Genomic DNA, 14,297 nt, shown 5'->3' on the forward strand with positions numbered 1-14,297 from the left:
AGCGGGGTGGGGGAGGGGGCTCTGATCCCCCTGAAAAGTGAACATCTCACATCAGTTCCAGGCCTGGCTTGGAACTATGCTCCCCAGCCTCGCCCCAGACCCTTCCCCCCCCCCCCCCCCGACGAGGACCACCTTGCTGCTATGGCCAGCCCCTTCCCCCCAGCTCCTCCGCATCACTGTCCCACCAGGGGCTGGGGAAGTGCATCAGCTCAGCTCTCTACCAGGAGAGGTCAGGTTCTGGCAGCCCGGTCCCCTGCCTGAGCCTTAGGGAGGCAGGAACCCCCAGGAAAGAACACAGAACGGTCTGTGGTGGCAGCACCTCCTGACTACACCCCCTCCCCGCTTTTCCAAGAATCAGCCAAGGGGGTGACCTAGAAGACCAAACCGGGGCAAGCGGCTACCTTCTGGAAGGAACCCTGTTGGGAGGCCCCATGGGGCCTGCTCTCACCCCCAATCAGTCTGGGGGACTGGGGGCAGTGGGGTCCCCAGGCCACCCTTCGTGTCCTCAGACAGCTCCAGGAGTGAGGACAGCCTCCTCCCACTCAGCCCAGATCCCATTGCTTGCAGCCTTTGGCCCCACACAACAAGCCTGCTCCCTCTTCCACATGACAGCCCTTCAAATATTTGAAGACAGCTCGCCTGTCCCCGCTGAGCCTCCTCTTCTCCTGACTAAACATCCCAGTTCTTAGAACGATTCCTCAAACGCGATGGTCTCAAGTCTCTTCACCATGCTGGGCGTTCTCATCCACCCAGCCGCCCCACTCACAGCAAGGCTCCCGGAATGGAGGCTGGGAGCAGATGGCCTCCCTCCCTACCGGACAGGCCTCAGCTCCACCCAGGCGCAGCCACCAACCCTCTCCTCCTCGCTCCTACCCCCCTCCAGTCAGCCACACCTCCAATTACCGAGTCAGGTAAAGGCTGGGGGGGCCCAGTGCTGGGCTGGGGGGATCCCCCAACACCTTCTCTCCCCTCTGTGTCTTCTCCAAAGACCCGAATCTCTTCCAATGACTTGTCCCTCCAGAAAGGCCCTATCCATGCCTGATGCTCACCACTCACTCATCCTTCAAAGCCCACCTCCTCTGAGAAGCCTTCCCAGATAGAACACACCCAGCTCAGATCCTGCGCCTGCCTTGGGCAAGCTCCATACACAGAGACTGAGTGACACTCACTGGTTTTCACCCTCCAGAGTCCCCACACATTGTTGCGTCTCCCTCCTGTCCTCCTCGCTGCCATCAGGCTAGTGGCATGCAGAAGAAACTGGAAACGGGGGTGGGAGGGCAAGAAGGCAGAGGGTCCCCAGCCCCAGGGACTGTGCCCTTGCACACGCCCCTACCTGTTCGTGGTACTCGATGCCCATGCTGAGCGTGTTGACCAGGATAGCAATCATGATTCCCCGGCCAAAGTACTTGCTGTCCACAATCTTCCGGAAAGTGTCACAGATCAGTCTCCAGAAAGCCAGCACGGAGTTGGGCTCCACTTCTAGCCCCAGGCTCCGTCGGTGCCGGTTGTGGGGGTCCCGGGGATCACCGTGCTGGGCGTCTTGTGTGAGCTCATACACCGCCTCGCTGTCTGAGTCAGGCATCTCATGGCCGGCGAGCTCCCCCTGCCCTACCCCTGCCCGGGCGCAGTAAGGGCAGCTGTCTGGGCCACGGGCTCCACTCTCTGCCTTCAGGCAAGGGCTGGAGATCTTGCAAGAGCTTTGGCAGGTGCCTAGGACAGGAGGGGAGAGGTTAGAGGCTGCAAGGTTTCTTACTTGGGGCGGCCCTTCCCTCAAAGTATCTATAAAATGAGTAGGGGAGTGTGGGTTTCTTTCAATGACGGGGTATGAGGCACTTAGCAGGCCAGGGGCACTGAATGCCCTGCAGCATGGGCAGTCCCGAGCAACAGAATGGCCCCAAATGCCAATAGCGTTCCACTGACAGTCACTGCCAGGGGTCCTAGGGTTTGGCAGGTGGCCTTGATGTCCCCTGAGGTCCTGGGCAGCTCCCCTGCCCGAGGAGCCCTTAGCAAGGAGCCTAGACCAGCTCTCCTTCCCAGGAAAGCCAGCCCCGCACCATCGCTGCTGTGAGGAGCATTTCCCAAGGGATCCTTAAGACACACACGCACAGATGTGTGCTCATGTACATCCACACCCAGGCACATACACACGTGCCGTGAACACACACTCGCACGCACACATGTACTACGCACATATACGTACCATTTGCAAACCGCTCAGACCTCCACAGCCAAACACGCGTGCGCACAGACACGTGCACGTTATATAATGCACATGTGCCAGGCCTGGGCACACGTGGGCATGCGTACGGACCAGAGCACCACCCCAGCGTGCACACACACGCAGCTGCACAGATCAGACACATGTGTGCACATACACACATGAACACGAACCATGTGCGTGCACGTGCACCCGGACACACCCTGGACACCTTCGTGCACACACCAGGCCGCACACACTCATGCACGCAGTGACCTAGCCCAAGACACCACGGCCATTGAAATCTGGCTTGGATCCTAGAGTCTGAGCACTGGAGGGAAGCTCGGAGAGCTCCCGGGAAAGCACGTCGGGTGAGGTGCAGGCATCTTGCTCAGGGCCCGGGCCCCAGGAAGCACCCAACAAGGTTTCTCCTTCTGACCGCAACGGGAGGGCTCGCCGGCAATGACCACGGCCCCAGCCCTGCCTTCTACACAGGAGGGGACTGAAACATGCATGTGTATGACTGGCTTCCATTCCACGGCAGGGTGGCCAGAAAGCGGGCGCGGGAGCCCTTCCCAGGGTGTTCTGTGACGGCACCTTCCTGTCCCGGCCCACGTTCCCACATGACATCCTACACATATCCCACTGCTCCCACGTGCCACATCCTTCCTGAAACCCTGGGCTTCGGCTACAGTGAGTCTGTCTTCGGGGGAGGGCTCGCCGCCCTTGTCTGACGGGGGGTAGGGAGGACACCCACAGGCAGCGAGTGTCTCACTTCCCCTGTGACACCGGGTGTTCCTTCCACCAAACTAGCAGCCCCCTGAGGACTTGCTGCTCTAGGCCCCCAGTCTCCCCGTGGGGAGCCAATGAAACTCATGTTCACAAGAGTCTCCTTAGTGTGGGGCGCGAGGCTGGCCATGGTCACACACCATTTCCCCTCGGGGCCTCAGAGCCAGATGGCCCTGAGGTCACACCTAACCAGGGGCACAACCTTGAGCCGGCAAGTCAAGCAACCTCTCCAGGCCTCCTTTTTCTCGCCGGTACAACGGGGACGGCAAGAAAGCTTATCATCTAAACTGTTGAGAGGATCCAATGGGATTCCGCCTGCAAAGCACGCGACAGGCACAGAATAGTTGGTCAACAACTGTTAGGTCTTCTTGCAAACAGCATAGAGCAGAGCATATAGCAGGTGCTCATCCCACGATAGTTATTATTCTCATTACAACACAAGAATTAAGATTCCCACTTGAAGGGATGAGAAACTCAGGGCTCAAAGAAGCGGCGGGACTGATTGAAGGTCCCAAGGCCTCGAGTGGCAGCATGGGAATCAGGGGCCCCCCGTCCTCTCTGGGATACCACCTGGCCCCTAGGCCAGGGCCCCAGCATGCCCCCCCTCCCCAGAGTTCTCACCTGTGCTCTGTGTCTCCAGCAGCTTGTGCATGGAGCTGTAGGGCCCGGGCGGGATGTTGAGGCTGGTGAGCGTGGGGGGTCCAGAGGTGGGGGCCACCTCCACTAGTGCTTTCTCCTTCAGCATCTCTGGGGGAGGGCTGGTGTGCACAGTGGGGTACACCTTCCCGCTGCCCACAGTCCTGCCCGATGCCTCAGATGGTGACCTGGGAGGGGGTGCCTGGCAGCGGACTGGCTCCAGGTGGCAGTCGGCATGGTAGAAGCTGTGCACAGACTCTGCGCCCCCCGGAGGGCCCCCGGAGAGGGCGGGCGTCGAGGGCGGTGGCAGCATGAGCCGGCGGGACCCACTGGCATCCCGGTCCTGAATCTCCGGGCTGGCCCGGGGGGGCCGCAGTGTCCCATTGCCCAGGTGGTAGTGGTGGTGGTGATGGTGGTGATGATGCACCAGGTGGTGGACGGATGGACGGCGGTGGGAGCGAGAGCAGCTCCCGCCGGGCTGGGGCTCCTGGCCTGCACGGGGCACTGGGCTGCTCAGCAGCCCGGCCCGCACGCCTACTGCCCGGGAGACCTGGGCCAGCCTGCGGGCCGCCTTCCGGAGGATGTACACCAGGTACTTGAGCAGCTCCTCGTAGCAGCTGCCTGGCTCGGAGAAACTGGCCAGGGTGCTCGCATTGGACAGGAACCGCACGCGCTGCTCCCGCATCAGCTGGCTTTCTCGCTGCTTGGTCTCTGAGAACTGCGTGGCGATCACCACCAGGCACAGGTTGATCATGAAGAAGGAGCCCACCTGTTGGGGTGGGGAGAGCAAGAGGAGATGTCCTGAAGAAAAGGGAACCGCAAGGCGAGTCACCGCATCCCAAGCACGTCCTACACGCCAGGCGCTGGGCTGTTACTGTCCAAGCATGATCTCATTTTATCCTCGTGACAGTCTCAAGAGGTGATACTTTTATAACCTCTGTCTGACAGGTGAGGAAACGGGCTCAGAGAGGTCAAGGCATTTGCCCAAGATCATTCAGCTAACACACACAAAGCTGAGACTTGAACCAAGCTCTATGGAATTCCAAGGCATTGTTATTGATCGCGATGGTATCCTGCAAGGATTTCTCCCAAATTCCCTGCCCCTGACCATGGCCAGCCATGGAGATTCTGAGCACCCCTATCCAGTTCCCGTTAGGAGCAGAGAAGGCTGTAGAGATGAGTGCAATCTTGGGGACATGGGGTTCTCACGTTGGGTTGAGCCTTCGAGGTCTTGGCAAAAACACTGTTCCCAAGACCTCTGCATTTAGTCCCACTTCTAGCTGCACGCCCTGGGGTGAGACCCTCAGCCATGGGGCCTCACTATCCTCCTGATTGTTGGCCTTCTGTATCTTCTTTCCCTGCACCTCTCCCCTCCCCAAGCCAGGTGATGGGCTGAACCCCGATCCCTACAGACTAGCCAAGCTGCCGCCCTGACTTGCCCATACTCCCTCATCCCTGTCCCCGTGCCTCAGTTTCTCCAGAACTCCCGGATGGCCATCACTGGGACAACAAACCAGAATGAAGGAAATGAATATTTATGGTGACAAAGCAGATTTTTTTTTCTAGATTGTGTCCTAGTAATTATGATAATTAGCTTCACTAATATGATTCCAGAGAGCTGTTTGGAAGATTTTTCACGGGGTGTGTGGGTGGAAACTAGGCCCCTTACCACCCTGTCTGCTTCCTTCCCCTCCTCCAAGCCCAGGGAGAGAAGCATACTGAAAAGACCATGCTTCCCAGAGATGCTGACTTTGCCACCCCCCAGGTGATGGTGGGGGACGGGAACAGGTCCCAAACCTGACCCGCTTCCACATGCAGGGGCAGGAGGGGGTGGCCTGGAGGACTGGTTCTTTCCGAGGACCCACCCTCTGCCTCTCGCCAAGAGCGGCCTTTGTCTGTCTCCACCTCTCTCCGGGGTTTGCCCTAGGTCCCGAGTAGATCTTAACCTCTGTCTTAATCTCTCTCTCTCAATATCTGTCCCTCTCTCTGGCTCTGTCACTGGCCTCTTGGTGACCTGGAGAAGGGCTGGACTTGGAGCCCATAGCCTGGGGTTGGAATTCTCGGCCCCGGCCACTTCCTCAGCCCAGTGACCGGACCCCCTGAAGCTCAGAGTTCTCCTTTAGGAGATGGGGCCACTTCCCCGCTGGCCTGCCCCACCGCCCAGGGGACTGTGAGGACTAAGCAGGCAGAAGATGTCACAGCGCACATCAACAACAACGCCTGCCCGGCCAGATCAATCCACAGCACACACGGAGCCCATGACGGGGTCGGACAAACGAGGAAACGTGGGTTTCCTCTCGGTAAAATGGAGATGATGATGCGATCGTGGTGAGGATTAAAGGCACCAGCACATAAAAAGTGCTGAGAGCAGGACTGGTGCATCGTAAGTGCTCAATAAATATTAGCTGTAAGTAGTAGCCGTTCAATTATGAACTAGGAATGGTAAGGATGACAACTATTAAACATTGCTTCTCTCGCCTCTGTTTTCTGCCCTCGTGAAGACTTGGAGCTTCTGAGCTGGAAGGAACAAGAGGTCGTGCAGTGTTTCTCAACACTGAATGCCAGGGAGTCTGGGTGGCACAATTCTGTGTTTGCGGGACTGTCATGTCAGGATGTTTACCATCTCTCCCCCGCCCCCCAACCAAATGCCGGGAGTGGTCCCCTAGACCTCGTGAAAAACAGGACCACCCTTTGCTGTTTCCAAATGCCCCCTGGGTTGAGAATCACCCATTTTACTGATGAAGAAGCAGAGGCCTGGGGTGGGGCTGGAGGGCTCATGGGGAATGACTTGCCCAAGGTACTAAGTGATAGAACCAAGCCTTGACCTTGGATTTCCTCCTGACTCCTCACGACTGGTGCCCTCTCTGCCTGAGTCTCTGTGGGACCTGTCCCTGAGACCAAGCTAGTCCCTCTCTGGATTCTCCCCACCTGTTTCCCCGGGATCCCCCTGCCCACAGGGGCCCAAGGAATCACTCACGATGATGAGGAGGATGAAGTAGATGAAATTGTAGAAGGAATGAGCATCCATCACAAAGTACATGATGTCGACCCAGCCCTCCAGCGTGATGACCTGGGGAGGGTGCAGAGGGACAGGCTGACCCGGGGGGGCCTCCTAAAGCCTCCTGCGGTCTCCTCAGAGGCCCCGGCCCCCTCCCAGCCCTGAGGACGACCTCTCCGAGGCCGGACTGCGTCCTGGCGCTTGTGTTCTGGGGAACGTCTCAGTACCCGGCTGTCCCACCTGGAAGATGGCAATCCAGGCATAGCCGATGTTGTCGAAGTTGATGGCGCCCTTGAAGGGGTTGTGCTCCCCTGCGGAGCAGTTGGTGTAGTACTGGTTCCAGTTGACGCAGGTGGTGTTGCTGGAGCTGTTATAGGCCTCATAGTCCAGGCTGCAGGGGGGGCCGCCGCCACCCTCGCCGCGCAGTGTGGGCACGCTCCTGCACGAGCGCATGCCGTTCTCCCGCGGCTGGGAGCAGATGAAGGGGTTCTCGTCCTCGTTCTCCGTCTGGTAATAGCGCTCCAGGTCCACGCTCAGGGGGCTGCAGGGGGGACAGGGAGGAGCTGGGAGCAGGGGTCTCCGGGGAGAGTTCCCAGGAAGGATGAGCTGCATGGGTGCAGTGAGGCCTGCAGGGTGAGCAGGGCAGGGATGAGAGTCGGGCACGCATCGGGCGGGGGCGGGGATTTGTGGGTGTGGGTTGGCGGGCACCAGGAGTGTGCGGACCGAGTGTGAAATTCCAGGGTGGGGGCGAGGGAAGGTTATGTCCCAGGGTGATAGTTTTCTAACGTGGCTGCACATCAGGCTCACGGCGGAGCTTGTAAGCTCCCCAAGGCCATGCTGAACCCCAGGCCGATGAAATCAGAGCCTGTAGGGGACCCAGGCCTCAGGAATTTGTTTTTAATTCCCCAGTTGACTCCAGTGTGCAACCGAGTTTGAGAACCAGACATGTCACCGATGTGAAAACAGCCATGTCAACGGCAACAGGGACTGAGGTGGGTCCCAGCCCCACAAATACCCCCGGGTCACCGCCATCCTGGGCGACACTCACAGGCTGAAATTCTCCGGCAGGAAGCATCGGTTACGAAGCAGCCCTGCCCACAGCTGGACGCCAACGATGCCGAAGATGAAGAAGACGAAGAAGCAGAGCAGCAGGACGTTGCCCAGCATGGGCAGTGTGTCCAGCAGCAGCGTGACAAGGATGCGCATGCCTGTGGGGGCAGAAGCCACGCTGGGGGTGCCAGGCTGGCCGGGCTAGGCTGGCTGCCACAGGCCTGGCAGCACTCCCAGAGGGGGCCCATCGGGGTTTCTGGGGCTGAGACGCCCGGCTCAAGCTGGAGGGGAGACCAACAGACACCTCTAACTCCACAGGCAGGCCTGGCAGTCCCTAGCCCCTGCCCACTATCCCTCTTGGCCCATCCATATTAATCAGCGCACAGTACCACCAAGGATGAGCCAGAGTGATCAAGGTTTCCAAAGCTCCCGTCTCCTGCACTGCACCCCACCTAACTCGGTTTACAGATGAGGATCGAGGAGGCTCAGAGGACCGACATGACTTGTCCAGTATCACAGAGCTGCCCAGCATTCTGCTTCTGGATCCCACCTCCCAACACACACACACACACACACACACACACACACACACACTCGCTTCCTACCTCCTTCTCTCACCCGACACAATCACCTGACCTTTCTAAGTCATCAGATATCACCATTGCAGTCATTGGGGAAACTGAGGCAGAAAATTCCAGGAGGAATGTCAGCAAAGAAGGAATCTCATTTTGAGAGCCAGACCCTCAGCAAGGGTCCAGATGCCCTGAGCTTCACTATGGTTCTGAGCCCCCTGCCGAGTCCATTCTCTGTTGATGCAGATCCCCACATTGGGGGCGAGGAGACATAAGTCCATCTTCTCAATTAACAAGTCCCTCTGCAGGGAAAGCCACCACAGCCCCGCCCTGCCAAGCCCTGTTGGAGATACTGCCCTCCCTCCTCACTCCAGGCCCAGGACCCCATCACCCCACATGGTCTGAGCCACCCCCAGGCCACCAAGCCCTTGTTAAACACACAGACCTCTAATGGCTGGTCTGAAGTGCCACTCACGGTCCCCTGCCCCTCCAGGGCAAAAGCGTCTAAGCAGCAGCTAATTAACCCTCCTGGTGCCTGCAGCCATCCTGCCTGGGCTTTCCAGCCCGGCCTTCTCACTCAGTCCTTCACCCCCTCCTCCAGCCCCATCCTCCTTCAGCTCCTCAGTGCTCCAACTGAGATCAATTCCTCGGGGTTTGCATTAAGGGAATTACACTGGTGGTTAGACAGAGGCCTATAAATCTGCCAACCATCACCTGGGGTGGGAGGGGAGGCGAGAGCATGCATGCCCCTCGTCTGCAGCTCCTGTTAGCACTAATGCCCCAAAGCCCGGAGGACACACTGAGCAGCTCTGCCCACCCAAAGGCAGCTGCATCTCATACACACGCGCACACACACACGCACACGCACGCACGCACGCACAGCACGGGGGGCTGCCGCCACATCAGGCACAGAGCCCCAGAAACATGCCCCGGCTCCCCCAACTCCCGGGACTGCAGAGGAGACCATTTGCAGTCTCTGTAGTTTGGGGACTTGTCAAGGGGGCCTGAGCAAGGGTTGGGGGGGCAGGATGTAGGGGGAGCTGGAGCTGCCAAAGCTTGGCTGGCTCAGGAAACCAATGCGGTTTAATTTAGATAATGGTCCCGCAGTCAGTTGTGGCAGCAGGTTGGAAGGGGGTAGGAAGGAGGAAGGGGATACAGGTGGAGGGTGAGACATGGAGTGGCCTTGTCTGGAGACAAGTCATGCTCAGTGTGGCTAGTATGGTCTCGCCGACGAGAGCCCGACTGCGTGAGAGGCTGTTCTAGGTATAAAAGGCCATTCCACGTTGTACCCACCCCTCCTGGCCTACCAGCTTCTCTACCCTGTTCCCACTCACCCCTATCCCCCTGCAGGGAGCGGTCTTCTAGCTGAAGGGAAGGGGTCATCTGACACATGTCTGAGACTCTGACCCCAAATCAGGCTAAAATAAGGGGGACGGTCTTTCCAGGTGACTCACAGGGCCACAGGCAGGTGGGGGGGGGCTCCACTTAGCTCCAGTGGCCCTGGCTCCCCACTGAGCCCCTCTGTGATGAGGTCTGCCTCGGACTGCCAGGCCCCGAGGAGGCCGGTGAGTGGTCAAGTGGTAGGGGTGGGATCTGGGATTTCCATATTTCCTCTGGGGGCTCTCCGTCCAGGGGCTGAGGGCCAAGGGATCACTCACTGGGCACCCGGTTAATGGCCCTGAGCGGTCGCAGCACACGGACTGTTCTGACAGCTGAGAAGCTGACGTTCTGCAGGTCCAGCGAATACTCCAGCATCCTGCAGGGAGGGGCCCAAAGGGAGGCCCTTTGAGTCTGAGGCCGCCGTGGGGGTCAAAAGAGGTCAATGAGGAATCCTGCTGCAGTGGGGCAGCAAACCTCTGACTCCTCCCCCTCCTCCACCAAGGGACCCCGAAGAGCCGGCTCCCTGGGGGCAAGGCCACCCCCAAGCCAAGGACAGATCCCCATCGGGGAATGAACAGAGGATGGTGTGGATGCAGGGACTTGAGCGTTCCAGGCAGGACAGCCTCGGACCCGGAGTGGACAGCCGGGGAGAAAGCATGGCCAGAAGTGGGCTGGGCATGGGGGCGGCGGGTGGGGGGGGCGGCAGTGCTGGGGCCTAGAACCCTGGGCCCTGGGGTGGGCACTGATCTGGTTGTTGCTCTCCCACCTCTAGCCCCTGCACTCACCCTGCAATGACGATGAAGAAGTCAAGCCGGTTCCAAGTGTCTCCCAGGTAACACTTTTTCCCGAAGATGCCCAAGGCCACCATCTTCACCACCATCTCCACCGCGAAGAAGGCAAAGATGAAGTCATCAAAGGCCTGATATGGGGACGAGAGGCTTTTGAAACTGGGGGGGAGGACACCCCCCCACTCCCTCCCCCACCATCGAGGTCAGGGCCTCCCCCAGAGACGGTGTCTGCACTTACTCAGCTCAGGAGCTGCCCACCCCCACACTCCGCCACACACACACACACACACCCACACACATGTGCACACACACACCTGCAGGATCCGGCAGCGCTGGGAGTCACAGGCGATGTCCTCACATGGCCGGAACATGCCCAGGGTCACACAGTTGAGAAGGATGACCAACATGCTGATGCGCTCAAACCAGGTATCCGGGGGGGGGCGTCAAGGAAACTGCTGGCCAGGGCTGGAGCCATGCCCGTGCCCCCCTGCACCGCCCCCCCGCACCTCCTGCTTCTTGTCCTTCCCCCACCCCCATCTGAGACAGGGCCAGGTGCAAAGGGCAGGCCCTAGTGTCTGAGCGAGCCCGGCCCAGGCCCAGGCCCACCTTGGCCCAACCCCTCTCCGGGCCCAGCCTCCTCAGCTGTAAGGTAGGCAAAGGCACAAATACCCTGGCAATTTGCACAAGCCATTTGGGGGATAAAATCAATCGTGCCGGCGGAAATGCCAGACACCAGGAGCGTGCTGCTGAATCTGAATCCTATGCTCCCTACCTCACAGGGAAGATGTGAGAAGCAAATGAGAGAATGTAGTGAATGTGTGACACAAACCTAAAGTCGGATTATGCCTGCCTTACAGCTTACCAAGCGCTTTCACGCCATGCCACATCTGATGCTCACAACAGCCCCGCGAGCTCTCTGGGGTAGATCACGTTCTTCCCCGGAACCCAAGCACACTGAGGCCCGGGAGAGCCAAAGCGCTGCACTGAAGGTCATGGGAGAAGCCGGGAGGAGACCGAGGCGTCCAAGCTCCTGATCTGGGACAGTTCTTTCTGCAGTGGCTCTGGCGCGCAGGGGAGGGCCGTCAGGGCGCCCTGGCACCAGGCGGACGGGCAGAAGCGGGCAAGAGGGTCCACGGCGGTAGCTCTCCTTCACCCCAGTACCGGGGCCAGACGCTGCCACCACCCACCCGCCCCCTGGCCTCTCGGAGCCCTCAGATGGCCTCCAGGCACACTCCCACATTTAAATAATGAGGACCCACTGCCCTGGGCTAGATGAGTCCCCAGCCCACGCAGAGTAGACAGTACTCTGCACACACGGACCCCGAGTCTTTCCACGTAGCGGATTTTATTAAGGGGCTCACTTCCAGCCCATCAACAGGAGAATGTACAAAGTGGCCACTGGACCTTAGAAGGTTCTGGACGCTGGACTCACAGATAAGTGACCTAGCATTCTTTTTTTCTCAAAGAAAATACGGGGTGGGGAGAACAAAGAGGACAGAAGGGAGCAGAAAGTGGAGACTGGGCAAAGGAGGGGCCTCAGGGATGAAGGTGGGGAGGGTGTCCCGGCAGCCCATGACACGACCCGCCAAGCCAGGGTGCAGGGCGCAGAGGGCCTAGAGCAGGCGGAATCTTCCTGTCACAACCTCACTTCTGGAGTGAGAAGGCTCTGTCTGGGGACCCCAGGACTTTCCTCCCAGCTGGTCTCAGCCACCCCTCCCCCATCTCTGTCTTGAACCTCAGGCCACCCTGCAGCTCAGGACGCCCTCAATCCCTTCCCAGACCTCTCTGCCACCTAGGCCCTTTGCCCTCACCTCCCTTCCCACCGACAGGCACCCAAACAGGCCAAGGTACTGCAATTTCCCATGCCTCCGCCTCTTCCTCACAAGAATAAGAGTAAAAAAAAAAAATAGTTCTAGGTTTTTGGGGTAAGTAAATGGAAGGGAGAAATAAAGAGAGTGCTCTGTTTCCATGTAGCTATTTTCCAGAGTGGAGCCTGAGCCCAGTGGATGTCTCCCCAGAAGGGGGGTCAGCCAGGGGTCACCCTGGAAAAAGGAAGATGGGAAGGGAGATCCCTCGGGGTGATTCTCTGGAAAGGGAAGGACACAATTACCCTCAAGGCTTGGTCTGCTTTCCCAAGCTAGCCCCCTCCTCTCCTCTGGAGGGAAGGGACCCACGTGAGCAGATATCGCTGCAAGGGGGACCGTGGGTAGTTCTCTTGGGAAGAGGGGCTCCCGGAACACCTGTTTGGACCCCTCGAACAGCAGTGATTCCGTCATGCCATCTGTGTGCACTGGTCTCATCTCCCTCGCTGAGGCAGGGACACTCTGAGACACTCCGCATCCCCTACAAAGCTGACAGTGGTGCCTGGCATGCAGCAGATGATCAATACGTGCGGGAAACGAACGAACAAATGAACTGATCAATCATCAATCTCCCTGCTTAGAAGCCAGTGTATCTCCCCATTCATGTTTTCCTGCCTTGTTTGCCCCAACAGTGATCAATTGATAACTATGGAGGGGAGGGGCAGAAGTGACACCACAGAGGAGCCGGGACTCCTTCTGTCCTCAGCTTCTACGTGCTCACATGGGGGCCTCTTATAGCTAGATTCTGCCTCCAAACCCCATCTCCAGCTCTTAACCACGGAAACCCCTTCTCAAGGGGCCCCCTTGGCAATTTAGCGCACTCCCAGGTACGTTCTATCCGCTCTCTACCTTTCCCCTTTCCCTACAGGTAAACTTCAACGGACAGGGAAGACACTAAGGCACAGGGAAATTTGGGACAATCTGAATTGAGAAATAATTAATGAGGATGGGGGTCTTTCACCCTTCTCAGGGTAGGGCTCGTTTCCTTGGGAACATGGCCTTATGTCACCGTGTGATGTTCCTCTGTTGCCATAACAACAGGAGGATTTGTCACCAGGTGGTGTGGATTTGTTGCTATGGCAATTAAAGGGACCCCTCACACATGAACTCCCCTTCACCAGACTGCTGTCTTGTCCTCATGCAGGGAAGGGAAAGCAGGAGACCCACAGGTTATCAGGTTGGGGGGAAACCATGTGACAAATCCCCATAGCAACCAAGGGAACGGGGGGACACTGGTTGCCATAGTGACTATGAGAGACCTGTGCAGTCACATGTCTACTGTTGCTATGGCAACTGTCCGGGCTGGAGTGGATCCCAAAGGGGGAGGTGGGTAGGAGAGGGGAGGCTCTTTCTTCTCCCCACAACCCACCATCAAAAGCAGAGAAAAAGGAAATGGCAGGGCGAAGAAACCCACTTCCATCCCTCCTCCTCTTCTCCCTCCAGGAGAGAGAACTAGAGCATGTTCACTGTACAACCGAGTCCTCTCCACGGGGCTTTATCTAGAGCCCTTGCCCAGCCTGGCAGCTGTAAGGGAGAGGGAGGTGGAGAGAGGAGGGAGGAGGCCTGGGGCACCTCTAGGGGCACGGGGGCTCAGGCATGACTGAGAACAGAAGCAGGCCACCCAGCTGCCCCGCTCCCCAACTGGAGCCTGGAAATCTGAGACTGAGGAGCACTGAGGAGGAAATGGGCTTGGACCCAGGAATCCTGGCCTCCTACTATGAGTTGGGAAGGTGAGATCCTTGTCTCGCCCACCCCACGGAGAGGCTGGCATCTATGCGGGGGGATTCAGCGTTCTAGGGGTGGGGTGGAATATAGGGGCTCAGCAGTGTGGCCGGCACTGGGGAGATGGAAAGGGGGATTCCCCCAGCCAAGCCCCCACTCCCACAGCCTGTTTCCCAGTGGTCTCCTCCGCTCCAGCCTGTGGGCGTGTGGGGAGAGAGGTTTCCAGCTGAACTGAAAACTGAAGCCTGAAGAAAGGCAGCCGGCCCCACCCAGAGACAGAGACGTGAGACCCAGAGACACAAG

General features: G+C 58.6%; 1 protein-coding gene across 3 annotated transcripts in view; it reads right to left on the bottom strand.

Annotated features, from left to right (window-relative positions):
• Positions 1-14,297, bottom strand: part of CACNA1G (calcium voltage-gated channel subunit alpha1 G) — a 62,571-nt gene that overhangs the window by 43,690 nt on the left and 4,584 nt on the right. For 2 of the 3 annotated variants that reach the window (XM_064583768.1, XM_064583769.1), the window contains exons 2-9: positions 10,725-10,836; positions 10,408-10,541; positions 9,901-9,998; positions 7,669-7,828; positions 6,861-7,161; positions 6,600-6,692; positions 3,608-4,391; positions 1,334-1,710 (exon numbers count right to left, since the gene is read on the bottom strand). In XM_064583768.1, coding sequence (XP_064439838.1) covers positions 1,334-1,710; positions 3,608-4,391; positions 6,600-6,692; positions 6,861-7,161; positions 7,669-7,828; positions 9,901-9,998; positions 10,408-10,541; positions 10,725-10,836 — 2,059 coding nt within the window. Of the gene's footprint in view, positions 1-1,333; positions 1,711-3,607; positions 4,392-6,599; positions 6,693-6,860; positions 7,162-7,668; positions 7,829-9,900; positions 9,999-10,407; positions 10,542-10,724; positions 10,837-14,297 lie in introns of those variants that run through there. The other variant, XM_064583767.1, reaches the window with a different exon arrangement.

Source organism: Mirounga angustirostris, unplaced genomic scaffold (assembly GCF_029215605.1).
Source record: "Mirounga angustirostris isolate CCGP_5_RB_7025 unplaced genomic scaffold, mMirAng1.0.hap1 SCAF_17, whole genome shotgun sequence".
In the NCBI taxonomy this organism is placed as follows: Eukaryota; Metazoa; Chordata; class Mammalia; order Carnivora; family Phocidae; genus Mirounga; species Mirounga angustirostris.